The 25842-nt window shown below is 57.7% G+C and overlaps 1 protein-coding gene and 1 long non-coding RNA gene across 12 annotated transcripts in view; one reads left to right on the forward strand and one right to left on the reverse strand.

Annotated features, from left to right (window-relative positions):
• The window catches only part of PRDM16 (PR/SET domain 16), a 301085-nt gene that overhangs the window by 235856 nt on the left and 39387 nt on the right, over positions 1-25842 (forward strand). For 5 of the 7 annotated variants that reach the window (XM_037000156.2, XM_037000157.2, XM_037000155.2 and 2 more), the window contains exon 4: positions 19855-19989. In XM_037000156.2, coding sequence (XP_036856051.1) covers positions 19855-19989 — 135 coding nt within the window. Of the gene's footprint in view, positions 1-19136; positions 19645-19854; positions 19990-22928; positions 23001-25842 lie in introns of those variants that run through there. The other 2 variants (XM_037000162.2, XM_037000164.2) reach the window with 2 other exon arrangements.
• On the reverse strand, positions 6922-13238 carry LOC108402583 (uncharacterized). 5 transcript variants are annotated; one of them, XR_012129929.1, is made up of 4 exons: positions 12251-13238; positions 11949-12037; positions 8683-11725; positions 6922-8368 (listed from the first exon to the last, which is right to left on the reverse strand). It is a non-coding gene; the product is annotated as an uncharacterized lncRNA (long non-coding RNA). The 5 variants fall into 5 exon arrangements; XR_012129930.1 differs by having other exon boundaries at positions 6922-7691; positions 8226-8368; positions 8683-12037; positions 12251-13237; XR_001854473.3 differs by having other exon boundaries at positions 6923-8368; positions 8683-11574.

Genomic DNA, 25842 nt, shown 5'->3' on the forward strand with positions numbered 1-25842 from the left:
AGAGGCAGGTCAGGCATGAGAGTGGACTCCGTATGGGAGGCTGGAGAGGGCGCCCACCGCCATGCGGCCTCCGAGTCACTGCCCTCCAGAGACTTGGCTCCCTGAAGAGAGGGGAGGGCCAGCTTCCTGAGCTCCATGCCACCTGGTTCCTTGCTGGTTCTGTGGGAACAGAGGAAGACCTCGGTGGAGCTGTGCCTGGGGGGGCTACCAGGACAGGGGCCACAAGGGGAGGCGAGGTGGCTGTGGGGTGACAACAGCAGCCACTAGGCTGCCCCACCCCCAGCACCCTGACCCCCAGGTTCCGTTTGGACCAACCTCCTCTATTTTTCTGAAGTGCGGCATCTCTGAAAGTCACGAAAATGGTGTCAGCTGTGTGGACTGTCCCGCGGCAGCAAGGGGCGAGGGCTGCCGTGCCCTGTCCCTTTCTCTAGCAGACCCACTTCTGTGTGGCTGAGCCGAGACACTGATCTAACCACAGCGGCGCTGTGTGCGAGGCAGCATATTCCGTGGCACAGCCTGAAGAGTGTCTCTGGAGCAGGGCACGGCTTTAAAAGGCAGCATCCGTTGCCTCGCACTGTGGCTCTGACTGCGGCACCTGGCCGTGGCCAGGCTGCTCACTCAGAGGCTGCTGCCTCTGAGCCACAGAGCTGCTCCAAGCATGTCGGCCTGGGGGACCCTTCCCTGTGGCTCCTTCTCAGCCACATGCCCCCCCTGAACCCCAATGCCCAGGGTGAGCAGAGACAGGGTCCCAGTGGATGATTACGCCATGTGGGATGCAGGACCAACCCTGCAGCATTAATGACCTAGAACCTTCTCCAGCATTTCGGACAGTTGGGGACCCCACACTCCAACCACACAGAACAGCCCCCTTCAAGCTTGCGTGTGGTCCAAGATAGTCATCACTTTGTTAAGGGGGAAGAAAGGTAAAAAGAGAGAGATCTGTCAAACAGCCATGTCCTTGTCTGTGGGACAGTCCAAATGTCACAGACAGAGCCCTGAATTCATTTTGGGCGTGACGCCTGCCGAACCCCAACATCCTTGGACGGAGGAACGTCCTCCTGTCCAGGGATGTCCTCTGAAGGCACCCCCTCCCAACCCCGTCCTACCTCCCGGGCAGGCTGTCCGTGGAGCGGGGTAGCTGCATTTGGCGCTGCGGACCCTGTCCTCCACGTCACCTGGTGTTTGTGGTGCATATTTCAAAGTCTCCTGAAAACTCTGTGACCAGAGAGGTCACAATGCACCCACAACCCCTGAGACCCAGGGGTTGGCAGAAGAGAGGCAGGGTACGTGGTGGCTCCTGCAGGAAGAGGAGAGGGCGGAACGGCCAGCATGTCCCCGGGGCCTGAACGCCCAGCCCTGGGGCCACTTGTGGAAATGGGCTGAGACACAGCCTCGCCTTGGATGGAGGACATTAAGAGCTTGATTTAAAAATATATATATATATATATATATATATACATCTGCATATCTCTTTCTGAAGAACGGGTGTGTGTCTCTTCAGAACTGCCTGGCAAGCAGGCATTTGAAGCTACCACAAGGTGCAGCTGCACTGAGGGGCCAGTGAAGGACCCCCCCGGCGACTGCCCCCCAGGAGCAGACGGCAGGCCCTGGAAGCTGGAGGCAGCTACCCCTGCCCTACTATTGACAGCAGAAGGCTGGGGGCTTTCTGGTCCAGCCAGTCCGCATCTGTGCAGAGACCACCTCCCCTCGGCTGGGCCAGGTGCCAAAGGCAGGTGCCGCAGACCTGCAGCCCGGGCGGCAGGTCTGCCATGTCCTCCCAACATCAGCACCGGAGGGGCAGCCTGCTGTGGGCTGCTGTCCCAGTACTTACTCTGTCCCCCGTTATTTTCCTTTGCAACTGGCTTAACCACCAATGTGGCATGGACATGTTTGCGTCGACCTTAATTAAGCATTCAGTGGGATGGTGTTCATTTCTGGGGAATCCCTCCCCCGTGGAGGGAGTCCCTGGGTGGTCAGCCCGCGAGTCTTGGGGCGGAGTCCAGGGGAGCGCAGAGCGGGCTGTGGCTTCCAAGTCCTCCCAGGGTCTCACCCAAGGCTGCTTCCCCTCAAAGTAAAATGGTTTGATTTCTTGGGGTTCCTGAGTGTCGTTCACAGACATCTTCATTCCTCAGAGTGGGGTCCAGCCTTGATCTCATAAATGAAGAATGCACAATATGCCCTCTTGTCACCAAAGAAGACCACTTTCCAAACACGCACCCGTGCCAGCCTCCGCAGGTCATGGCCACAGAGCTGCCCCATGACCACAGCAGCCCCAGGGAACCCCCAGAAAGCTGGATGTTGGGACCGTAATGCTTTTGAAGAGGAGGAAGGAGGAGGAGGGAAAATCCCTAAACAAAACAATACCCCTGTCCATGTGGGTCACCCCTACAGTAAAAACCTCTCAGCTGCAAACAGATGCCTCCAGCTTGCCGGCCAGAGCAAGCCTAGCCGGCAGCCCCCGCCGGGCGGCCCTGGAGGCCCTTAGAAATGTCCGTCGATCCCCCTGCCTCTCCCATGGGGTGGGGCGCGCGATTTAGGCTGCACGTGCGCGGCCTTGAGCACGGAAACTCCCAGATGAAATTCCAAGGCTGTCTCCTTGCCAGCCGCCCCCTCCACCCTGCTACGGGGGCTTCAGTGCTCTGAGAGCTCAGGTGGGCTTCTGGAAGGTCAGAGAGCTCAGGCCACCCCGACCCGCCGAGTCCTCGCCACGGTGTGGGAGCGTTTCCTCCTGGTGTGAGGCTGGGGTGTGTTCTGTGTTGTAGGTGCTGAGTGGTTCTTGGGGCTCCTGGATTGCTGTTAAGTGGACCCCAAAGAGCAGCCTTCACAGAGCTCACCTGGACCTGTGGCAGGCACGCAGGGGGCCTGGCTCTGGCCAGGGAGGTTATCTCAGTGGGTTAGAGCCCCTCACCGGATCACGGCCGCCCCCACCCCATCCAGGGAGCTTTCTGGATAAGCCCCAAGAGCACCACCTTTCCCTCTCTGCCAGGTTAATGGGGCTGTCTGCCTCAGAGTGTCCACGCCCAAGCCGCCCCTGCCCGCCCCACTTCTGCTTCCTGGCGACCTACCAGTACTGACTGTCCTCCTGCCCAGGCCCCCTGGCGCAGGGGCAAAATCAAAGCAGGCTGACGGCCAGTTACGTGCAGCGCAGGCGGTCCCCCCCCCCCCGCGCCCAGCTGCCTGGGGCAGGGGGCCTGGTAGAAAGCAGAGCCAGAGATCCATTCTTATGAGTGTGGCCCAGCCAGGAGGACCAGAAGCCGGCCATGTGGGCCCACTCCTCCCCAAGTCCCGAGAAAGACGATTTTATTGCCTCGAAAGGAGGCAGTTCTAGGGTGGCCGATCCTTTCAAGGCCCGTCTTCCCACCCCTGTGTGTGCATGCTGCCTCAACCCGCGCAGGTGTCCCCAGGGCAGGGCTGCACGTGGAGATGAAAGGGAGGGGACGTGCAGGGGACCCAGAGAAAACCAGGTTCATCTCAGCCCAGGAGCAGATCCACCAGTGGGGAAGGCCACGTGGGCAAGGAGTGGGGCTCTGAGAAGCAGCCCAGGTCAGCAGCTCTGGGCTCCGGGTAGACTGCACAGGGACACAGGCAGGGTCCACAGTGACCCCAGGACCTCCAGCAGCTGCTCAGGGGCCTGTGAGCACTACCCACCTGCAGACCCTCTCTGACCTGCCTGCTCAGCCCACCACTGAGCCACAAATGTCCCCAGGTACCTACTGCTTGCAGCCAGAGGGTCACAGGTAGATCAGACTGCCCCCTTAGGTTGGGGGCAGTCTGTGCCAGGCTCCACAGGAGTGTGGGTGCAGAGCAATGGACCCCTGGGGTCAGGGAGAGGAAGGGGGTGCAGCTCTGCTCAGGAAGGAAGGGGGAGACTTCCCAGCGGACACCAGTGGCCCTCTTGCCTCTTCCTCCTGGGCAAGCAGGCAGGCGGCCTCACCCCAAACACCTCCCTGCACATTGGCCCTGACAGGGAGCCTCTGCTCTGTTCGGCTGTGCATGAGGAGGGGCCGGGGCAGGGCATCCCCGAGGTCGGGCAAGGAGAGGGAACCCTGGAACCCTGTGCCAGGCAGCCGGCGGCCCCAGATGTCAGCCCCAGTGTCAGCCACAGGCCAGGGTATCAGGGCTCGGTGCTGCTGTGGCACACACAAGTCATAAATACCGCCTAAGTGGCTCCTGTCACTTGGCTGGGGCCTCGTTTCCATTCTGCAGCCGCCAAAGGTGATTAATGAGAATTATCATTAACGCTAATCAGAGCCGTTTGGAGGAGGCTGGGCGGAAGGAAATGGTCTTTGTGGGGCCCACTCTGAAGGCTGTCGGGTGCATGTGTGTGCACACCCAGGGACACACTTGCACATACATGCACATACACTCCATGCATTCATGCACATGTGCACGTGCACACACAGGACAGGCCTCTGGGTCTGGGCAGATGGGGAGGAGCCAATGCTCGGTGGTAGAAGGTGGGCTCCAGGGAGGCCACTCCCTGACAGGGCGTGCCGCCAGCCGGAGAACTCAGGCCTTGCACAGCTCAGCCCTGCTGGAATGCATCTTTCCCTTCATCACCATGTGTACTCATGACTTAACGTGCTCCACAGCTGCTGGCAACCTGGACCTAGACAGGCTTGGCCAAAATTAGAATGAATGCATGGAGGACAAGGGCCTCAGCCAATGGTGTGGCGCAGGGCGAGCACACTCTGTGGGTTCCGTCTTTCTTCTCCTTCCTTCTGCGCACAGCCTGGACCACTGCACTGGGCCCTCCGCTGCCCACTCCCCACATTACACTAGGGACGCCCCTTCCCCACCATCTCTGAGGAAGTGGCAGCAGGCTTCCCTGCTCTCTGCATCCTCACTTAGGGGGCCCCGTGTGGTTGAAAGATACAATATGTCCTTTTATTGGGAATATCAATTCAGAAAGGGGCTAGTGGTAAGCTGAGAATATTTGGATAAACTTGACAGCCCTAGGACTGAAAAAGCCCTTTTGTTCCTTGGAGAACGGGGCCGCCCCACCCCCCGGGCACACTGGAGCTGTTCCAGCAACAACCGAAGTGGGGGCAGAGAAATAATTAGGGTGTCTCGTGAAGGATCTTTACTCTAGGTCAAATGTTTATTATTATTTATCTTATTTTATTATTAGAATGTGTGGTTAACATCCTATTGCATAATAGCAGGCGGTAACCGCGTCTTCCAGCACCAAGCCTGCTCCCCTCAGTCTCCGGCGCACAAAGGCAACTTTGTGGCATTTGTGGGGAGTGCGGACTGCACCCGTGTGTTTTATTGTGCTCTGCTTTGCATCTGAGATGCCAGCCAGGTAAAGAGGGAGCACACATCACCAGTGTCTGCGCTCCGCCGAGCAGAGGGGTATCTGCAGCTTGGGGAGCTGTCCCAGCGAGGGGTCACCTCCCCACTCCCACTGACAGGACGTTTTGTGTGTGGATGGCATGGTGGTGTGGTTGGTACGGCTCTCATCCAAAAGAGAGAAAGGTCCAACGCAAGCTCTTTGCTTTGTGGGTGAGCAGGGGCCTTTCCGCTGACCCTGACCCCAGCACACCAGTGGCCAAATGCTTTCTGAGAGACACTGGGGCAGCGGGTGGCTAGCTCCACACCTCCCTAAGACAACTGGGCCCAAGTGTCTGTTTTCCAGAAATGTGCACACAGCCCCGTGGTCCCCAATTTCATGGCGTGTCTCGACTTACGTGCTCCCCTAAGTGACTAAGCTGATTTCTGAGATTCCCGTGAAAGGATGTCCCTCCAGAAGCCACAGTGGGAGGAAATCTCAAACCTGATCAGAACCCTTTTCACACAAACATATGAAAAGGAAAAGAACTTGTCCAACACGGTCACTGGAAAAGCTGAGCCGACATCAAGGTGACCCGGCAAAGCTGAAAAGCATTACCTCCTCCCCTGACATGAAGCCTGATTTGATTGACTATCTGCAAGCGAGCATTCATTGAAACGCTCTAGGATCTGACAATATGCGTCCAACATAGCTGAGGGCCAACTCTCCTCACAGAGGCAGAGAACCTTCTAGAAATTCCCAGAATTTCTCCACTGACCTCTGCAGAAAACCCTGGATGGAGGGTCTTTCCATCTGGCATTGCACAGAGCCCCTGGCATGCTCCTGGGAGGCAGAGCCTCGAGAAGCTGCCTCCGTGGAGGCTCACACTTCTGGGTCAGGGAGGCGTGGTGGCACTGGGTCTGGGCCAGGCAAGGAGCTGTCCTCGGAGTGCGTCGCCAGGGCCTCCAGCCCCGCCCATCCCCCAGGCAGAGGCAGGACCCAGGCCGGTGTGTCTGTCCCGGAGATGGTCCCAGGTACCCACTCCCAGCAGCCAGGCGTCCCATGGAGCATGACCCAGGACCCCAAGCAGCAGCCCTCCAGAGGGCCCTGACTAGAGTGACCCTGGAGTCTTCAGTCTCTGCCAGCCCCTGAGACAGCCCCAAGAATCATGCCAGTTTGGGAGAAAAATTGCAGAAATGGCTGAGAAATGCCACAGTGCGGTAGCGGGGAGCCCATTCAGCCGGGGATTCACTCTCAGAGGCACCTGCGCTGCAGTGCTGTTGCAGGGAAAGGCCTGTACCCCAGCTTCCCATGTCAGGTGTCCCTGCAGCTGCACCGCACACCTTGAGGTTTTAGGGAGATAGTGTTTTGAGAGAGAATTCCTGCTTCCAATATGGAATATATACATAAATGTGGAGTATTGACAGAGTAGAAGCTGTCCTAGAATCACACTTCTGAATTTGGTTTTCATCATTTATAGTTGAAGTGACAAGTGAATCACTGGGGTGGGAAGTGAATGTACTTATTTTAAATGTTTTGGTTCTGTTAAATTTTTAATTACATTTTTAAAAAATTAAATGGGATATTAAATTTTTTAAAAACCTTGTCTTCGAAACAAGGCACTTGGGAAAGAGTTAAAATCATTTTTACTTGAGAAGTAACTTTAAAATAGGTCATCATGTAGAAAGGACCAAACAAAAATAATTTAAAGTAAAAGTGATGTAGTATATTCAGGGAGCGAGAGGTATGCGACATAAAGGCTTTGGTGGCAATATGCGTCCAACATAGCTGAGGGCCAACTCTCCTCACAGAGGCAGAGAACCTTCTAGAAAAGAGCCCAGGCCCCAAGGGAGGGCAGGAGCCAGGTGCCACGCAGGGCAGCTGCTCACTCCATGAGCACGCTGACCTTGCAGGGATCTCCGAGGCCCGGCTTGTCTGCCAGAGCCACCCGTGCCCATGTGGCCAGATGCCAGCACCCTCCAGGAAGGCACAGGAGACCGTCTCCAGGACATAGTTTCCAACTCAGGAGCCATGCTGAAGACCAGCACCTCCACCCAGAGGAAGTCTGGGGCGCCTCGGCCACCAGAGAGGGGCATCGTGGTCAAGCCCTGGGTGGCCGCCCGTGGCCAGAAGGACGTCAAAGGAAAGTGTTGTATAGTGCAGCCATTCAGACTGTGTGGAGAAGCCAGAGGGCCAGAGCCGGGCAGAGACCACCGACTCACGCCCCGGCCCCCACCCCAAGCAGGGAAGGAGCCGCCTTCGCCCAGAATGCCACCCAGCCACCTGAGGAAGGGTGCCAACCCAGGGCAGCAGGCGGGGCCACTGCCCTAAGCAGCACTGTGTCACCTGAGTTAAGCGAGACAGGTATTCTCTGTTCCTTTGGGTTTATGTTCACATCCTGACATCGACAGAAACAGATCTGCCAGAATAAGCCACATATTCTGACGTCACTCGAGGGAGGAAAGTGGATGGTCCTCCCATCCTTTGCCTTTCTTCAAATGAAAAAAGTACAATAGCAGAATCCACAAAGAAAGATCCGATTAAAATGTTCCGAAGCTCCTCAACATCCCCATTTAAATCCCGGGTGATGGGCTGCATTGTGCCGCCCCGGGGAGAGGCCGTGGGGCTGGCGGGTGCCATGCAGAACCATTTGTGTCATATAAATGCTTGTGATTAGATTTTTAATAAACCGTTTCGATTCTATTTCCTGGGATTGAATAGATGTTTGAACTTTGCTCGTGTGGACTTGAAAGAGAGCCGGGTAATATCATTGTGGGGGACACACTTTTAATTCCTTAAATATATTTCGTCAAAGGTGGCTGGCTGGGGAAGCCGCCTGGAACGCCGGGAAGAGGGAAGAGCTGTTGAGCTAATTGGTCCCATTTGTCACTGAAGGCTGACTTTGCCGCACCTCAGCTTATGGATCATTTCCAAACTTGCCCATCTGACCCACCGTGCTCACGGCTTGCAGAGGAAGCCGGCTTCCAGGGTGATGTCTCAGGCTGAGCTCACATCCAGGGGCAGACCTGGGGTGCCAGTCAAGGCTCATCACGGACGACCTGGGTGGCATCTGGCCGGAAGGACAGAGTCCGAGAACTGGAGGACCCAGAAGGAACTCCTGTTAATCCGGAAACCTGGCACTTCCACCCCGTCTCGCTGTCACTCCACGTCTGCTGTGCAGAAGGGCCAGGTGCAGGAGAGAGGACCAGCCCATTGGGTCCCAGCTACAGGACCCCAGGGCCCCTCCCCACTCAACCAGCTGGACAGCGGCCCAGCGCTGGGTGACCCTGGAGAAGACAGAAACCCTAGGAAGCAGAATCACTACAATCGGCTGGAAGGAAGTACATGTCCTCTCTCCATACAGACGGAACAAAGGTGCAGGTGCAGGCCAGCGTTCTCTGTGCACATACCTGGGCCTACTGGAGGAAGAAAGCAGATGTTCGCAGGGCATCTGGAGGCACCTCCGTCTGCACCAGAGCCCCCGCCAGGGCCGTTGTATGTGCACGAGCAGCAAGTGCCCATCAGGGGACTGGCAAGGTACGGGCTTCGATCTGGCCCACTGAGATCCGAGCTATTTGCAGGAGCTGATCTCAAAACCTGAGGCCTGATACGGAAGACGATGGGTCATGGAGCTTCTCTAGACCGACGTGTGCCCTGGCGAAGGAAGAGGGATGGGCCGCAAGAGACTGAGTCGGGCAGAGAAGGTGCTAAATATAACCCGGCTCAGTCTGTCCCGGCTGCCCGGCACACCTTGACTGAGCACCTACTGTGTCCTGGGTCTACGGGGTGCTGAGATGGACAAGCCAGCATTGCTCTGCCCCGGGAAGCAGGACACTGCCACGTGGGCCTAGGGAGAGGTCATACTGCAACACTGAGCACAAGGCAGCCGCGCTGTGACCCTCAACATGGGATGGCTACACTGTAACGGGGACCCAGGGAGAGTTAGTACTGATTCCCAGAGGAGCAGAGCAACCGGAACGAGGCTTCATGCTCCCTTCTGCAGAACCCATGGGGGAATGAGAAAGAAAAGGGTCCAGAATGTGACGGGGGGATGAAGGAGGAAAGACCCCTGGGGAAAGGCCTGTGAGGCACTGGGTGACATCCTCAACTGTCCTCAAGCACCTTACCCATTCGTCCCCCAAACACTCATTGAGCACCCACTGTCTGCCTGGCTGTGGGAGTCAGCCAGGTGAAACCCTCGCAGTCCTGGTCATCCAAGAAAAGAGAAAAATGTGGACTAGACAGCCATGGCCCTCTGCAATCCACACCGCGGGGCAGGGGCTGTGAGAGCCCCTCAGAGGGGCCCACCTGTGCTGGGATCGGGGCAGGCCTCCTGAGAGAGGTGTTCCTGTACCCTGCCGCCTTTAGCACTCCCAGCACTCTGTTCCCTTACATGTCACCTCAGAAAGAGGCGGAGCAAAGGCGTCCAGGCTCTGGGCTGGGAGGCCCTGCCTCGCCCACCCTTCCTTCTGTGCATCCGTGGAGATGCTCTCTGAGCCCCTACTGAGCCCTAGTCCTTGGTGAGGCTCTAGGGAAGCCCTAGTCACTCGTAGCTGCCATCTTCAAGTGGAGGCGAGCTGAGAAGTGCAGGTGGTCCCCAGAGACTGAGAAAGGGGTGAGGCAGGCCACCAGTAGCCAGCAGCCAGCTGGTCTGCCCCTTTCTTGAATGTGCCAGTTATCTAAGTCCTCTGTGCCTCGCGCCTGCAGATGTGGCTGTGATGTCTGCCCCCCAGGGAGCTGTGAGCCAGAGCAGCGGGGTCTGCGGGCACGGCATCCTGCAGGGTGGTGGCAGCCAGAGGGCGGATTGTCTCCTCCTGACCAGGGTTGTGGTGGGAAGAGCCCCAGGGCCAGGCTCTGGAGAGGCAGCCCCTCAGAGAAGGCGAGCTGGTGTGCAGAGGACAGGACAGGAGGCTCCGAGCCTCTCCCAGCCTGGCGTGTCTGGTCCTCCGAGCAGTGCTGGTGGCAGTTTCTCCCTTCTGGGCACAGCCTGCACTTGCCGTTGTCCCCAGTGACTGCGACGTCCTCGGTGGTCTGTGGGTAATGAGGCCCTGGGCCTCTAAGCACCCCCACCAACTCGTGGGCTAGAAAGTGTGGAAGTCCCAGCCAAGGGAGACAGAGCTGGGGGTCCTTGGTGGGCTCCTAAGCCTGGCAACTGGCTTCCGCGCTTGGGGCTTCTTTCCAGCAGAGAAAGTCTGGCGGCTCTCCCCAAGGCCCTGGCGTGTGCCCCTGGGCTTAGAGGCCCACCCCAGTTTGCAGCAGCTTAGCTGCTGTGGGAATTCCTCCTGCACCTGTCGGCCGGGGAGGCGGGGTGCCCCGGTCACAAGCTGTGCAGTTTGTCACCCTCTATGTGGTCAGGGAAAGGTTATGACTGTGACACCTCGGGGCCTTGCAGCGGCAGGGCAACCGCTTCCTGTGGGCAGACGCCGGCCCCACAGTGCCTGCGCGACACGCTGCTGTGGCATCGGGCTTTGCTTGTTTGGGCTTTTTTTTCCCCCAATCATTTTTATGATCAAAAAACAAAACAGAAGCACCTCACTTGAGAATGTCACGGCTGAGTCTGTGGTGACGTGCGGCCTTTAGGCCCCGAGACTTGGGTCCTGACACAACTTCAACTCTAACTAGCGTTTAAAAAAGTGTTTGGGTGTTAGTGTTTTAACCACATCGGCCCCAGGAGTAGGGTGGGCTCGCAGGGCTGGGAGGGCACTGAGAGCCTGGAGCACTCTGCACACCAGGCTAGGATTTGGGGGGCTTCTCTGCACTGAGAGCCCTACCTGTACCAGGGGCTGCACAGCCATGGTTTTCCAGGACTCCATCCTTCCCTGGGCATCAAACTCTCTGACTGGACCCCGGGCCCAGCCTAGAGAGGCAGGACCAGATGGTGGATGTTTCCACCTACCAGGAGCGGGGTCCTCATGAGACAGGCTCAGCCCCTCTGTGCTGGGGTTTGCTGGGGGCCCCCAGAGGCACATGCTTCTGCATGTGGGCATGCCTAAGGCAGGTCTTGGTCCCCCCAACTGCAGTGACGCAGTGCCAGGTCTGGGGTCAGGGGGGGTGTTACAGAGTGGCAGATACTTATGCCCAGATTATACCTGGATTATTTGAGGTACCATTCTTGTGACATCAGCCATCTCCTCAGAGGGCCAGAAAGGAGACCCTGGGGTCCGAGGTTGCTGTGCTCCTTGGCAGGTTCGGGCCCAGACGAACTCCTTGCTTCCACCCTGTCACCCACACAGCAGCTGAAATCCCATCTTAGTGCTTATGAGAAATGCCCCAGTAAGGCCACAGCAGCGGGTTGCATTGACCTGGTATGACAGGGTTCCAGTCACTTCCAGGCAGCCCTCACCGCAGGCTCAGCGGGCAGAGCAGGGCAGACCAGGGGGCTTTCCTCCCGGGCCGAGGGCTGCCGGGGCTGTCAGGACTTGGCCTGGCCAGGCGTGCAGAGCCCACTCAGTCCTGCAGTGACACCAGCAGCAGGGAGTCAGCCAGGAACAACCCCAGGCAGCATGTGCGGCCAACCCAGGCAGCCACACGGGGTCCCAGGCCAGTCCTGGGACGTCCCGCCCAAAACAGTCCAGGAAGAGGACAGAGCAGGACCCAGGCCCAGCTGCCCCAGGAGCTGGTGTCAGTAAGTCACCCGGCTGCTTTTATTTGGAGTTCTCGGTGGAGTTTGACTCACGTCATGTCCTTCTGGGGTTGGCTGGGAGGAGATGGCTGCGCCGTCGCCGTGGAGCGAGGTGGGCTTGCTGGGTTGCACAAGGGCCTCCCCTGCAGGGATGTGGGCATGTCTGCCAGGAGCCCTAGGGCCAGACCCTGGGGTCCCAGCTGCCTCCTGGGAGGGGCTGCGCCAGTTTCTCATTAGTGCTGCTGCCTCAACGTCCCCTCCAGTGAAAGAAGTCTGCCCATCTCTTCAAAACTAGACCCTCTGCCCTGCTCCCAGCCAAAGCTGGCAAGCCAGGTAGTCACACACAGGGCACTCACCTCCTGGCGGAACTTTCCATAGGCCACTGTGCAGGATGGTTTTAAAGAGGATAGGTGGTAAACAGGGGTCCCCACCGCAGAAATGCAGTCCACTAAGGGCGTCCTGGGGGAGACACCTTACGCCGTCATGAGCTCATAGCAGTTATATCTGAGGACAGCCTTGGGGGCAGAGCTGCCCTCTGGGAGTGGCTGTGGCACCAGCCACCCCACAGGGGGAGGGTCCTGGGACTCCCGCCCCTCAGCCCCTGCCTCTGCAGGCCGCCCAGCAGCTGCCCTGGTCTGTAAGGGAGACCCCCTGCCCACTGGGGGCTGAGACTGGACCCAGGCTCTCTACAGGGACTGGGGGCTTTCTCTGCAGCGATACCCCAGGCAACTGCAGACCATTACCACACAGGTGGGCAGAGGGATCCTAAAGGGAGACACGGGCACAGCCTGTTTGCTGGTGCCCCCCTCACCCCCTACTCACTGCCAGGGCTGGTTTGCCCCTTCGGGTCTGTGGTTCCTGACCAGCCAGGAGTCTGCTTTCCTGGCACCCTGAAGGCCCAGGCAAGGCCCTGCTGGCCAAAGCCCTTGTCGTCCTATGGTGGGCAGAGCCCCGAGCTGGCACATTGCTGAAGAGCTGACCAGCAGGTACAGCCAGCTGGGGATGCAGCAGGAACTCACAGCCATCATCAATATGTCCACACTTGCTCTCAGAGCACAGCATGGTGTGGCACGGGGCTGTTCTGGGCATTCGGCAAGCCACCAAGCAGGACAAGCCACCTGCAGGTGATAGTGCCCCCCATGTGCATGGAGCCATGGGCCCCCACACAGCTAGAGAGCAGGAAACAGGCTTCCTAGTTCCAGAACGGAAACTGAGGCAGGACCCTGGACAACCCCCATATCATCAAATTGAGAATTACGCCATTTCAGGGCCCCAAAGGCCCATATGGTTCAGAGAGCCTGGTGTCCCTATGGAGCACCCTAGAGGGATGGCCGCCACTGTCTCCTTGAACTCCCCCAGTGATGCAGCGCTCACCCCTTTGGGCAGCTCCTCACTCTCCCCCCAACCCCGCAACAGGCTGCCTGTAAATGCATCTCAGCTGCTGGCCCTGTGGTTTCAGCAGATGGGCCCCCACCTCCTGCCACTTTGCTGATCACCCTGAGAGGGTCTGCAGAGCTCTGAGCGAGTCTCTTCATTCATTCATTTCCCTGTACACTTGAGTGTTTGCACCACTAGCTGGCCCACGTGGTTCTGTTGGGCCAGGGCTACAGCCCACAGCCGAGATGAACTGCAAACTCATGATAAACAAGATGTGTGCTTGGGAGGATGCCCAGCCCCTGCCCCGTCCCCGATCATCCCCATTAGGGTGCAGAGCTTGGACACACCCCAGGAGCAGGGTCATGTTCAGGTCACACCAGGCACCAGGAGCCCAGGTTCTGCAGCAGGCAGCTCGGCACAGCCGCCCAGGCTCGGGTGTGCCATGACCTCTCTTCTTGTCCCCTGTGTGCTGTGGACCAGATCAGGGCATGTAAGTCCAGCTCCAGGGGACCCAGAGAGGGCTCGGGTGTCGCACAGTGTCAGCTGAAACTCTGCTTTGCCACCATCTTACCCTCTCCTTTTCTGCAAACCTTGAAGACGCTGGCCAGAGAATTGCTCCTCTGGGTACAGCCCCCAGCCCGAGTAGGAAACAAGGAAAAGGGACAAGTGATGTCAGAATGGGATGGGAGGGGAGGAAGGGACAGAGGAGCCAGAGATGGCTAAGCAGAAGCCCCAGCCCACCGTCCGGAGCTGTCACCTGGCCTCCAGGCGGGGTGCCCAGGGCTGTGCGCCCAGGAAGGCCTCAGCACCGCACGCCTGGGCCTTTGGTGGGAGTTGGTCTGTGAACGCCAGGAGGCTCATGGCACCTGGGTGTCTGAGTGTTTGGGGGAGAAAAGGTCTGGAACCCTGGGGAGTTTGCACGGCATTTGGATAATCCCTGATCCATGGCTCACCAGAACTTTGAAGGCATCTGACCTCAAAACACTGTGGCGTGTGGTCTGTAGGGTGGCTCTAAGCCAAAGGGCTCTGCCCATTGCTGTGGCACCAGAGCACCCCCGTTGGGCACCCGGCTCCCTCTTCTCCTCCTGGGCTGGGCTCCTGGATATCTGACATCAAGGGACCCTGGACCTCATCCCCCTGCCACACCCCCTCCACACACACTGCCCTGGAACTGTCCGGTAAAGCCCCAGATCAGCTGGAGGGGGGGTGCCAGGAGCCCCAACCCAGCTTCTTCCAGGCACAAGCCCCAGAAAACACTCTACCCTCTCCTTGTGAGCTTAGGAGACGGGCTCCATCTCTGAGAAGCTGCCCCTTCCTGCCCTGCGTCTCCTCTTCCCCCCCACTCAGCTCCTGCAGGTGGGGCTCCAGGCCATGACCTGCCTGCCAGGATCCTGTCTGCTTGGCGGCAGTGTTGCCACATCCCACCGGCCATGTTTCTCATCCGTGCTCCATCACATCACCCTGAGCTCCATAATGAGAGTCAGGAGGGGGCTTTGTGGGTTCACCCAGGCCCCCTGCCCGCACCCAGACAGAGGTGCTGCCAGACTGCCTTTCCCCCACCTTCTTCCATCACAAGAATAGGCTCCCTTCAGCTACTCAGGGACCCCCAAATCGTGGCCACGCCAAATGCACGCATATACATAGGAACAGAAGAGAGACCCGGGCAGCTCTGGGGCTCCAGCTCATGGCTCTGAATTGGCCCATGGGTCCTAAAAGGAGGGGTGAGGGTAAGAAGGGGGGCCCTCTCCCAGTGGCTGCCCTGTGTCGGAGGCACCGCCAAGCCCAGGCTTCTGCAGAGCCACGTTCCAGCAGGAGGACCCCAGGATGGAGAGGGCGGGTGGCCGGGGCCCACGCCTCCTGCACGCTGGGAATCCATTAGACGAGCTGACGACAGATGCCTCAGCCTTTCTGCCTGCACGCACCCAGGATGGGGCCAGCGGCTGGCCGTGCCCATTAAACCACAGAGAACCAGCCCAGCAGACAGCCCACAAGTTAGCAGTGCAGGAAACTTCAAATGATGTGCAAAAAAAATCGTCAAGGTTAAGAGAATTTTTCCATCTTTTTGCTCCATAACTCAGCGTTTCTGGTGGGGGTGGTTTATGAGCCGGGGAGCAGGTGGGGCAGTGAGCAGTAGGGAGGCCTTCAAGGCCAAGTTGGGGAAAGTGGGCAGGAAGGCAGCTTCTCTCGGAGATGCTGGGATTCCCGAGGTACAGCCCCAGGCAGCCCAGAGCCCAACTCCCGGCTCCCGAGTGGGCTCAGGCACGGGCGCTGGGTTTCAAACCGGGACACTCAGCCTGAGGCCATGGCTGAAGTGGCCCAGAGGAGAAGCCAGGGGCTGGGCCGCTTCCTGTCCTGTCCCCCTTCCCTCCCTCCTCCACTCGGCTGGTACAAGCAGAACCACGCGGGCAGCCCATGGTGGGCACACTGCAGTCACTCTCTCCTGAGCCCCTTCTGCCTGTGTTGGCCTCCTGGGGTGACGCTCTGAACCACAGACCAAACCAGGCCTCAGGCCCTGCCACCAGACTGGGGAGAGGTGACCTTGAGCCAGGGAGCTGGCGGGGGCAGGAGGGGCAGGGAGGCCTCAAGGCCAAGGCACTGGGAAAGCCTCACTCTCAAAGATGCAGCGGGGCACCTTTGGCTCCTGGGCCAGCTTTCTGGGCTCCAGAGAATGTGGCGTCCCGTGTGCCTGGAGGAGGCAGGGAGGCTCTCCCTCTGGTCCTGACCCGCCTCCAGACAGCATGTGAGGCAGCAGCTGGCCGCCTGGGCTGGGAGCCCTGTGCTCCTGGGCCTGCATCTCCCCTGGTGTAAAATGAGTGTGATCAGCACAAGCCTCAGATGTCTACGTGTCCCCCGAGGTGACAAGTGAGGGTCTGCACCAGCACAAAGGGAGACCTAAACCCACGCAGGCTTGGCCACTGCAGAGAGATGGGAGGAAGGAGGGGACAAGGAGACCCTCCTCAGCCCACATCTCCCTTTCTGGAGTCAGACACAGTGCAGGCCCCTCCACACCCCAAACAAGCCAGGCCTGCAGCATGCTGCCCTCCTAGATGGGCGCTCAGGCCCAGGGCCACCCCTGGGTGTATTTCACTGGTCTGAAGCCAAAAAGTAGCACCTTCTGAGGCTCTGCCCCTCCCATGCCATCTTTCAGGGGGCCCTGGTGCCTGACTGTGAGGACAGACACAGGCCTGGCCCCTCTCCCAGCACATCTGCTGCAGGTTTAGGGCCCTAGGACCAGGGCTTCATCTGCCTCCACTGGAGGCAGGGCCAGCTGCTCACCTGCCACCTCTTGGAGGTAGAGTTTCAGTCTCTATGGCAGGAGGGAGTGAACCAAGACTTCCATCGGCCTGGAAAGCCAGCCGGGGTGCCCGCAGGGAGAAGGGGTCTCATCTGACCTTCAGGGCCAGCAGGAAGTACCTGGCACCATGGCAGTCCTCATGGATTCTCGGTTGAGGAGGAAGGCCTTTTCCCAGGGGTGACCAGGAGGGAGAGGCCGCTGACCAGTGTGGGAGCACCTGGAAGCCAACGGGGGCCAGAGGCTTCATTGCTTCCAGGCTCTGGCCCTGTACCCCAAGAGGGATGGGGACATCTTGAGGCCCCGGTACCGCGTCCTGTGTGGGCAAGCACCCAGGCCTGTCTATGTTCATACATGCCTGAGAGAACAGATGTTCACCCTGGCACAGGGAAGGTTTGGGAGAGCACAGGCCACGTTCAGATACTGGCTGGGTGGTTGTGTGGGAAAGAGGCTTGCTCTGGCTAGGCAGAGGGTACCCAGAAGGCAGGCCCTGTCCATCCACATTATATAGCAGGGCCACCCAGACTCCAGGCAGGCTGGAGCCCACGGTGGACTCCGGTGTCTGCGGGCACTCAAGAGCCCCCAGGCGTCAAAGAAGGGCTTGGGCATGGGGCCGGCTGGGATGAGCGTGGAACCTTCCAGCTGTTCCACAGGGGCGCAGATCTACAAGGACCACCACGCATTGGGCATGGAGCTGCCTGCAGCGCAGAAGGCAGAGGGCCCCTCAGAGGCTGTCTGCGAGGCCACCAGGAGTTTCAGGGGCTTGGCCTGGGCCTCCAAGACCGACTCTCATCCTAGGACATTCTGCGCAGGCCCTGCGACTCCCAGGACCGTGACGAGGGGAGACAGAAGGGCCGAGTCTGGGAGGTGGTGACAGGGAAGGGAGCCATCTCCGGTGGGCAGTGCCCCTGGCAGGACAGAGGGGGAGCCCAGGCAGTCCTGGGCCATCTCCTCAGGACAGATTTGTCATTTCCCATAACACACCCAGCTGGCCCCCACAACCACACAAGCGGCACCCCTGACCACGCGTGCTTGCACATGTTTGCACGCTCATGTATGTGCATATATGAGCAAACAGTGGTCAGATAGTTAGATGACTTCTTCCAGCGATTTCTTGGGCAAATAGACCCTAAGCCCTGGGAAGTCAGGGTAAGGAACCCCTAGACCCCAGGAGAAGGCGGGTTGGGGACAGAGCCTCGCATGTTGGCTCATGGGGCAGTTAAGTCCAGACTGTGCTCCAGGTGGGGCTGGGGGCAGAGAGAAGCACCTGCATGTGCAGAGAGGGCAGGCCCAGGCCCAGAGACAGACACCACCCAGTCCGGCAGCTCCCCCTGCACAGGGACTTGGGGTGGGGACCACAGGCCTCGGTCCCCACGGGGTAGGGCGGGGGTCCACGGGTCCTGGCCAGTCAGCCCCCTTCCTCCCAGTGGCAGAGGAAGGTGGTGGGCTGCCTCACCAAGCTGAGGCCACTAACCACAGGTTTCGTTCAGTGGGTTTCCTGCAGTTGGAGGGGGAGGTGAGAGGAGTTCCCCCAAGAGGTGAGAGTGCCTAGGGGCTCTCCCACGTGGGCCTGCGCCCCCTCCCCACAGCTGGAGGCCGGCACAGAGTGGGCCATGCCCCTGGGTACCCTGAGGGTCTTGGCAGGAGCACCGGGGGCTGGGAGGGTGGGACACAGAACTCCCGTGCGGCCGCACTGTCCCCCACACCCCGGCTGCCTTCCGCCTCCACCCTGCCCAGGCCAGCCTGGTCTCTCACGTCTCTTTCAGGTTTAGGCCCATTTGGTTAAAGCCCCCCAAGTGGGGAATTCTCAGAGCTGAGGCCCCCCAGCTCACAGCTGCTCTCCAGGTCAGCCTCTGGAGGCATTGACAAAGCCTGGCCCGGCCGCCTTTGCCCGGAGACTTGGCATGCATGGGAGGGGCTGCCACGGGCTCTGGGAGGGCTTCAGGGCGCAAGGGGGTGTACAGCTGGAGTAGGGTGGTGCCTGTGCATCCCCCGCAAAGAAGCTGCCTACCATAACCTCCATTTCCTTGTTGTTGGGGGCAAGGCAGGACCTTGGCCATTAGAAAGCATCTGCAGATGTCGGGGGCCACCTAGACTGTTTCTAAGCACCCCAATTCTCTTCCCAGAAGAGCCTCTCCAGGCCTCAGGGACAGCCCCTTTCTCTTTCCAGGTTCTTCCGGCTTAGAACAGGATACTCAGGACACCCTCCAGGGAAAAGAGGCTGTGGTTCCCTAGTCAACCTCCTCTGTCCTTGCTGAGATGGGCCACTGTCCCTGCCCTGACCTCACTGGGTCATTCTGACACCCTGCCCACCCAGACACACCTTCTCACCTAGATATACCCGACCACCAGAATATTCCTGTGCACCAGGACACCCTCCCTATTCCAGACCTCAGTGAGGTGGCGGCATCAGCCCCTCCCTCCATCCCGCCCTCAGAGCCGGGGCTGGCCTGCCCAGGAAGTTGGTGCAAGATGCTGCTGGGTCCGTGGCTCTGGATTCAGAACCCCAAGCAGACACTGAGCAGGGCGGGCAGGGGGTAGGGGAGACTGCATATCAGGGTCCTGCTGGTCTAGGGAGACCCTCTCAGCAGGAACATCAGTCAGGTCTTCCCATGAGCGACCCGCTCAGAGATGCTGAGAAGCCCCTGAGTGCTGCTGTGGGGGTGCATTCAGAAAGCGACAGCAGACCGGGTGGCCATCAGCAGCCAGGAGCCTGCATGCAACCTCTGAACCTGCCCATGTCAAATGGAGACTTTCCACTTTTGGGAAAACTAAATGTTTTTCTACTTTCAGAGTGATATGCATGCTGGCCTGAGCGTGCACAACGCACACAGGTGCACACACACATGCATGCACATGTGTGCACACACACACTCACACCCAGACTCCTATCAGCCACACACTCAACACCTTTACCTTCAAGAAAGCTTTTCTCCAGCAGAGCGCCCAGCTCTCCCTAGCAGAGGGCTCTGTTCATAGACACAGTGGCCTCTGCTTTCTCACACGTGGGACAGCTCTGCTGGGGAGTTTTCACAGTACTGGTGGCACCTTTACTGCTGGGCCAGGACAGTGATCTGCATGGTGAGAAAAGGAAGAGCTGCCCCCCCTCCACTAAGGGGCTCCCAAGGCTCCTGGGCGTGGGCAGCAGGGTTGCCGGAGGGTCAGTGATGTCCAGGTGCCAAATCGCCTTCCCTCTCTGGCCTGTGCAGCTGGTCCCTGTTTGAGCTGATCTGGAGTGTGTAGTCTCAAGCACACAGGCTGCCTCTGACCCTGGTTTTCTTTCCTGGGCAGATCTCCGAAGACCTGAGCAGTGAGAAGTTCTGCATGGATGCCAGTTTGGCGGGGGCCGGCAGCTGGCTCAAGTACATCCGTGTGGCGTGCTCCTGCGACAACCAGAACCTCACCATGTGTCAGATCAACGAGCAGGTAGGTCCAGGGCTTGTGCATGGGGGACGTCTGCGCTCAGCATCAGGCTTGGGGCTTTGGCACCAAGACAGATGGGGGCTGCCAAGGTGAGGGGTCAGCTGCGCCTCTGCCAAGGACCTCTGCCAAGCCCCATCCTGCCGGGGGGCGGCTATCTGATGCTTGGCTGGTGCTGAGTTTCCGGGAGCTCAGCGACACCCCATGAGTGCTCCAGTGGAGCCTTCCGTAGGCCTCGCCCAAGGTTGCCAGGGCTTGAGAGCTGAAGGATGACGGTTTGCGTGGAGAAAAGGCACCAGAGCAGGCAGGACCCGAAATGGGGGGGCTCTGCATTCCCCAAATGGCTCCCCATGTGAGAGGAATGGAGAACCATGTCCACATGGCTCTGTTTAACCACACTATCCAGAAGGGTCAGCACTGGCCATTGGAAGGCGAGGCACAGCCCCAGCTGCCCAGAGCCCCTGAGAATTGCTACAGCAGCCTGGCCCGCCTGCAAAGGACTGGCCATGTTTGGCACAAAGTCCTGGCCCCACTGGGAGCCAACTGATATTTTTCCTGAGCTGTGTGGCTCTGACTTCAGTCCCAGGCCCCACCAGGGCCAAGGGACACCTTCACTTCTGCTTCCAGTGCCCCTGGAGACCAAGGACCCCACTCAACACAATGGATCCTTGCTTTCCATGTACCACCCCAGGCTGCAGGCATTGCTGGCTCTTGTCCTTCTAGTGGGTATCCAGACCCCTTAGCTGACCAGGATAGAAGATGCCGTGTAAAGTTTCTTTCAACCAAGGAGGCAATGTGTCCCCAGTGCTGGGAGCTCTTATGTGATGTCTTAAATAACAAGCTTGCAAGTGGCCCCAGGAGACTGCATGCTCCAGAGCCAGGCCCCTCAGGCCACGTTTTCACCATGTTCCCAGAGCGCTGGGGGCCTGGGGGCCCAGCACCTCCCAGCACAGCAGTTTGCATCTGCCTATGGCATCTTAGGGTTACACATGAGATTTCATTTGCCAAAAGGATTCCATTGCTTTCGAAAATGTTTTCGGAGACCACATAACAAAGGGTGCATTCTCACATTGCCTGTGCAAACCATTAAAAGCTGTTGGAGGTTCTTGACTTTAGAGAAAGTTTTGCATTAAGAAACTCAGAGACCTCACATCAGGGAGGTCCCCAGGACCCACCAGCTGCCTGCCGGCCCCCCCTCATCTGCTCAGTATGCTTCTCAGCCTTAGGGCTCAGCCTGGACCAAGCAGTCCCCCGCTGGACGCAAGCTGGTGCCAGGCACCAGGAAGCTTGAATGCACCTCTGCTGCCTTGACGCCTGTGGCATTTAGTTAGAACCTAGTATTTTGAAAATAACTTTTTTCTTTTGATTACAAAATGCATTGAGGATGTAAAGCAAAAGAATAACCATAAAATTAGGACAGAAGTTTTAAAAAAAACCTTTTCCTTCTTCCAAATGAAAGCAAAAGGTGAATAAGGCACTAAAGTGATGGCCACTGAGACACCCTTGCCCTGCAAAGCGTGTGTCCCTGGCCGTGTGTCTGGAAGCCGAGAGGCAGTGGGAGAGCAAACACTATGGAGCTGGGTCCAGGGCTGCGCTTTCTGAGACACGGAATAGAATAATGAAGGATCCAGATGACTTATTTGAGAAATAGATGTTTGATAGAGTGATTGACGCACACTTAAGCAGTAGATACCTTTATGTGGCAAGCTTTTGAAAAAGCAAACAGATGTGTAATCTTCTCAAAGGGCAGCCTGTCTTCAAACATCTTTGTTTTGTTACTAATATTTCAGGGAAGCGTTCATTTCAGCCCCACATAAGGTCCAAATGGAATTGTCTGCTTTGCAGCAAACTCCTTCCATTGTCAGGACCAAGGGACAGAACAATAAACCTCTGCCTGGAGCACTCCTGGGCCTCAGAGGTGATTCCTGGTGTCATAGGGTAGCTGAGGTTCCCGCCAGCATTCCCTCTGAAGGCGCACCTCCAAACTTAATCAGCTGCGTGGATGTGGCCCCCAGAATTCCACAATAGCAGAAGCCAACAAGAGGCATGAGGAGGCTGGGTGGCCGAGCTCCGGAGGGGCTGAGAAGGTCGTCAGGCACCAGCTCCCCATCCTAAAATCTTGTCTCTGCATTTCAGGTATCATAGGAAAATAAGCAATTTGTGGGATGTGTTTTCCTATGAAAAATAATACAAAAAATTTAAACCATAATAATATGAAAAACAGCTCTTAGATATACATGGACTCTCGTTATTTGTTGGTTGAATGAAGTGAATTTTAAAAATACCTTTTTGAAAGGGATATAATACATTTCAAACTGTATTTTAGACAGGTTCCCCAAAATGGACTTGTTCTCTCTCAGTGGGATGGCTACACGGCCTCAGCAGGAAGTATTTCCATCCCCAAGTCCTGGCCACTGGAAACGTGTATTACTGCAAAGCAACTTGCCTTTATGTGGAAGCTGGAATAAAAACTTCCCTGAAACAGTAATAATAAAACACAGATTTCTGAGGACAGACTTCTGTTTGAGAAGGAAACATTACACGATATTAATGGGGTTTCTCAGATTTCCATAAGCCCTAGAGTTTCTACAGGGATTTCCTGTTACTTATGGAACCCCATGACCCCCGCCCCACACACATACACACACAAACACACAAACACACAAACACACTTAAGTGAACAATTTCCCTTCTCTCCCTCATGCCTTCACACATACACCACCTCCAGCACAGCACAGACATAGAAGGGAAGACAGATTGGAGACCTAAGACCCATAAAATAGTCGGGGTTTGCCGGACAGCATTCCAGAGGGAGGTCACGTAAACCAGAAAAGCTCTGATGTCGTCTTGAAGGTCAAAACATGTGACCTCAGCCCCAGTTTTCATAGGACAGAGATGACAGGCAAGAGAGAGTCTCAGGGTCCTAAAGAGAAAGTTCCAGAAGCCACAGCTCCCAGATGAAATGACCAGGCTGAAGGGGGACCATGTGTCCTTTGGAGAGACCACATCAGCCACAGGTCAGAGGCTGGGGGTGTCAGCCCGTCGTGGTTGTGCGTCCCTGCTGGCTCTGGGAGCAGGCGCAGCCCCACTCCCCCCGTGGGTCAGCGCAGCTAGTGGGGCTCAGGCTCTGGGCGAGGCGGTCTCTGCAAGTACAGCTCTGTCTGCGTGGCCAGGCCTGGTGTTTCCTGAACCTACTGGACCGCGGGCCATGTGCCCTCCCAGCCGCACACCCCAGGCCACTGCCTGGGTAAAGACAGAGGTGGGCACATGTGCTCCCATGAGGCAGAGGGCAGGGGATGACGGATGTGAGAAGAAGTGAGGCCAGGGCTTGGCAGTTTCCGTGTCTGAAAGGCTCCCGGGGGGACTCTTCCTATGTGCCACCTCCTGGCCGCGGGAGGGCCACTCACAGAGGCCCCGACACCCCACCTCCCTGGGCAGCACGGGCTCTGGCTCCCTGAGAGCTGGGCCGCTTCTCCATGGACAGTGTCGTCCCCACAGCCGTGGAATGCAGGGCAGTGTCCACAGCCTCGGCTCCAGGTTCTAGCCTCCAGAGACCCCCTCTCGACACCCTGAGGCTCCAAGAGCTCCCTGGCCCGGGGAACCCTGGGGAAAGCCAGCCTGCCTGTCGCTCTGCCCTGCCCCTCCAGCTCCCACCCGTCGTCGTCCTGTGGCCCCAGCTAGGGGAGCCCAGGGCAGTGGAGGCCACGGTGTCCCAGCCCCGTCGCCCACAGCCAGCCCTGGGGCAGCACAGGCTTTGGGGAAGCCCGGCTGCTGGAATGTCCCCAGCGGACAGCCTGGGGGACCGAGTCTTTCTCTGGGATATTTGGGGGTGGTCCTGTCACAGCCACGGAGCTGGGATGCTTTGATGTACCTCCAGGCTTAGCCCAGGCAGAAAGCAAAGGAAAGCCTGGGGTGCTGGGTTCACTTAGGGTGACGTGTCCCCCACCCCCCAACCATTTGCCAACTCCCGCCTTTCCTTTTGGAAAATTTGAGACACTCAGATCACCCCCGGGTGGTTCTTTCTGCGATCGTGAGCAGAGGAGTCGGTTGGAATGTTTTGGGAGACGCAGACACGGTCTGTTCCCGGATCCGTTTTAATGGGAAGAAAGAAACCAGGAGCTGGGAAATAAGAGTGCCTGCCGGAGGCGGGAGGCAGGAAGGGGCCGTACGCACCACGGCGGGATGTCCCACGGCCAGTGGGGCTGAGGATGGTGTGGCATGGGGCTGGGGTCCCCCACACGTGTTGGGGAGCAAGAGTCAGGGGCTCCAGTGCACCCCCAGGGCTGGCTGGGCCTCGGGGCACCCCGCCCACCTGCACATTCCTCTGGTACAGTCTGGGGCTCAGCCCAAGCGGAGGGCAGGGTCTCCCCAAAGTGGAAGCAGACAAAGGCTAATCTCCTTCACAGAGTGTGTTAAACAAAGGCATTTCATTAGCAGATTAGCTGACTGATAACCACGCAGTGCTAGCGATGAGAGCCAACGCTTGTGTTTAATGAAAACCTGGTGCTTCCGGGCCACAGCGTTCCCCTTGCTCCCACGTGGACCCCTCTGTGTGTCGGGTGTGCGAGCAGCAGGCTTGGAACCTTACACCGCCCTGCCCTGCTCGGTCACCGCGACGCTTCCTTACTGACTTGGCTTTCATTCCCACAGAATTTTTAAAGTAGAAATTGTAACTGAATTGGCCAGCTTAAATGGCAGCTTCCAAACAATTAGATACAATTTTCCCTTTGAAAATGAAGGGCAGGGGATTCATTTTAGCATTTCTTAACCAGTTTACAAAAGACTTAAAAATAGATAGGAAATGTGTTTTGAGTCAGAAAGCTGTGGAATTTTACATGCCCTCTTCAGAGCAAACCGACCCTCTTCTGGGCAAAGAACAAAATATGAATTCAACCACACTATCACAGTACCAGCTATAATCAATTGTCAGAATTCATATTCCTTCCCTTGTTAATCAGATGGAATGCTTTATTACAAAAAGCTATTTAACAATGATGAGGACAATTTCACTGTGAATAGTAATTTATATTTTATGTATGTGCACATCTGACATATAATATCCAGGTCCAAACTACGGCTAAGAAAAAGCTAAGTGTGTAGAATTTTTTTTTTTTTTAATGTTTGAGCTGCTGGGAAGGTGACAAAATACATAGCAACAAGATGTAAAGATTTGGGCACCGTTGCTTCAGCCGCTCATGGAAGAAAGGAACGTGGCAAGTCCAGGGGCTCCAAGCCTTCTCGGCTCAGCCAGAGGAGGGAATTGTCTGCATGTCCCCAGAGCCTGTGGCGGTGCCAAAGCCACCCCTGAGCCCGCGCCCCTGCTCAGCTCCGGAAGCACAGGCCACCAGAGGAGGCTCTCACAGTGAAGGCACAGACAGAGCAGAGAGAAGTAAAGCGCTCTGCCCAAATGCTCGGCAGCTCCAAACGCCGTCCCTGCGGGATCTTGGAGCACCACGTAGGTTGTTTAGAAAACTCCAAAGGCTCAACTCCTCTGCCAGCCTCAGGCTGCTGGTGTCTACAACCTTTCCCAGAGAGAGATGCCCCTCAGTTTGGCGACAGCAAGTAGTAAAGATACACAGTGACACTTCCAAAGTCCTTGAGGCAATGAGGCAGCGCTGGGGTGCACCCAGTTTTTTCAGGGATCCCCGAGAGACCAAAAATGTCCAGGGATAAATAACCCTTGTACCAACATCCTGTCTCAGAAGGACAGGCAGGAGGCAAGACCCGGCCACCAGGCTAATTTGCTTTTCAGCAACAGCCCTTGGAGGAATTCAAATTCCCCTGGCTGTGTGCTTCTCCTGTGAAAAGCCCCTTGCACACCACACCACGAGGCTTCACAGATTCAAGCGCAATTGAATT

This window comes from Manis javanica, chromosome 4 (genome assembly GCF_040802235.1).
Source record: "Manis javanica isolate MJ-LG chromosome 4, MJ_LKY, whole genome shotgun sequence".
NCBI classification, from domain to species: Eukaryota; Metazoa; Chordata; class Mammalia; order Pholidota; family Manidae; genus Manis; species Manis javanica.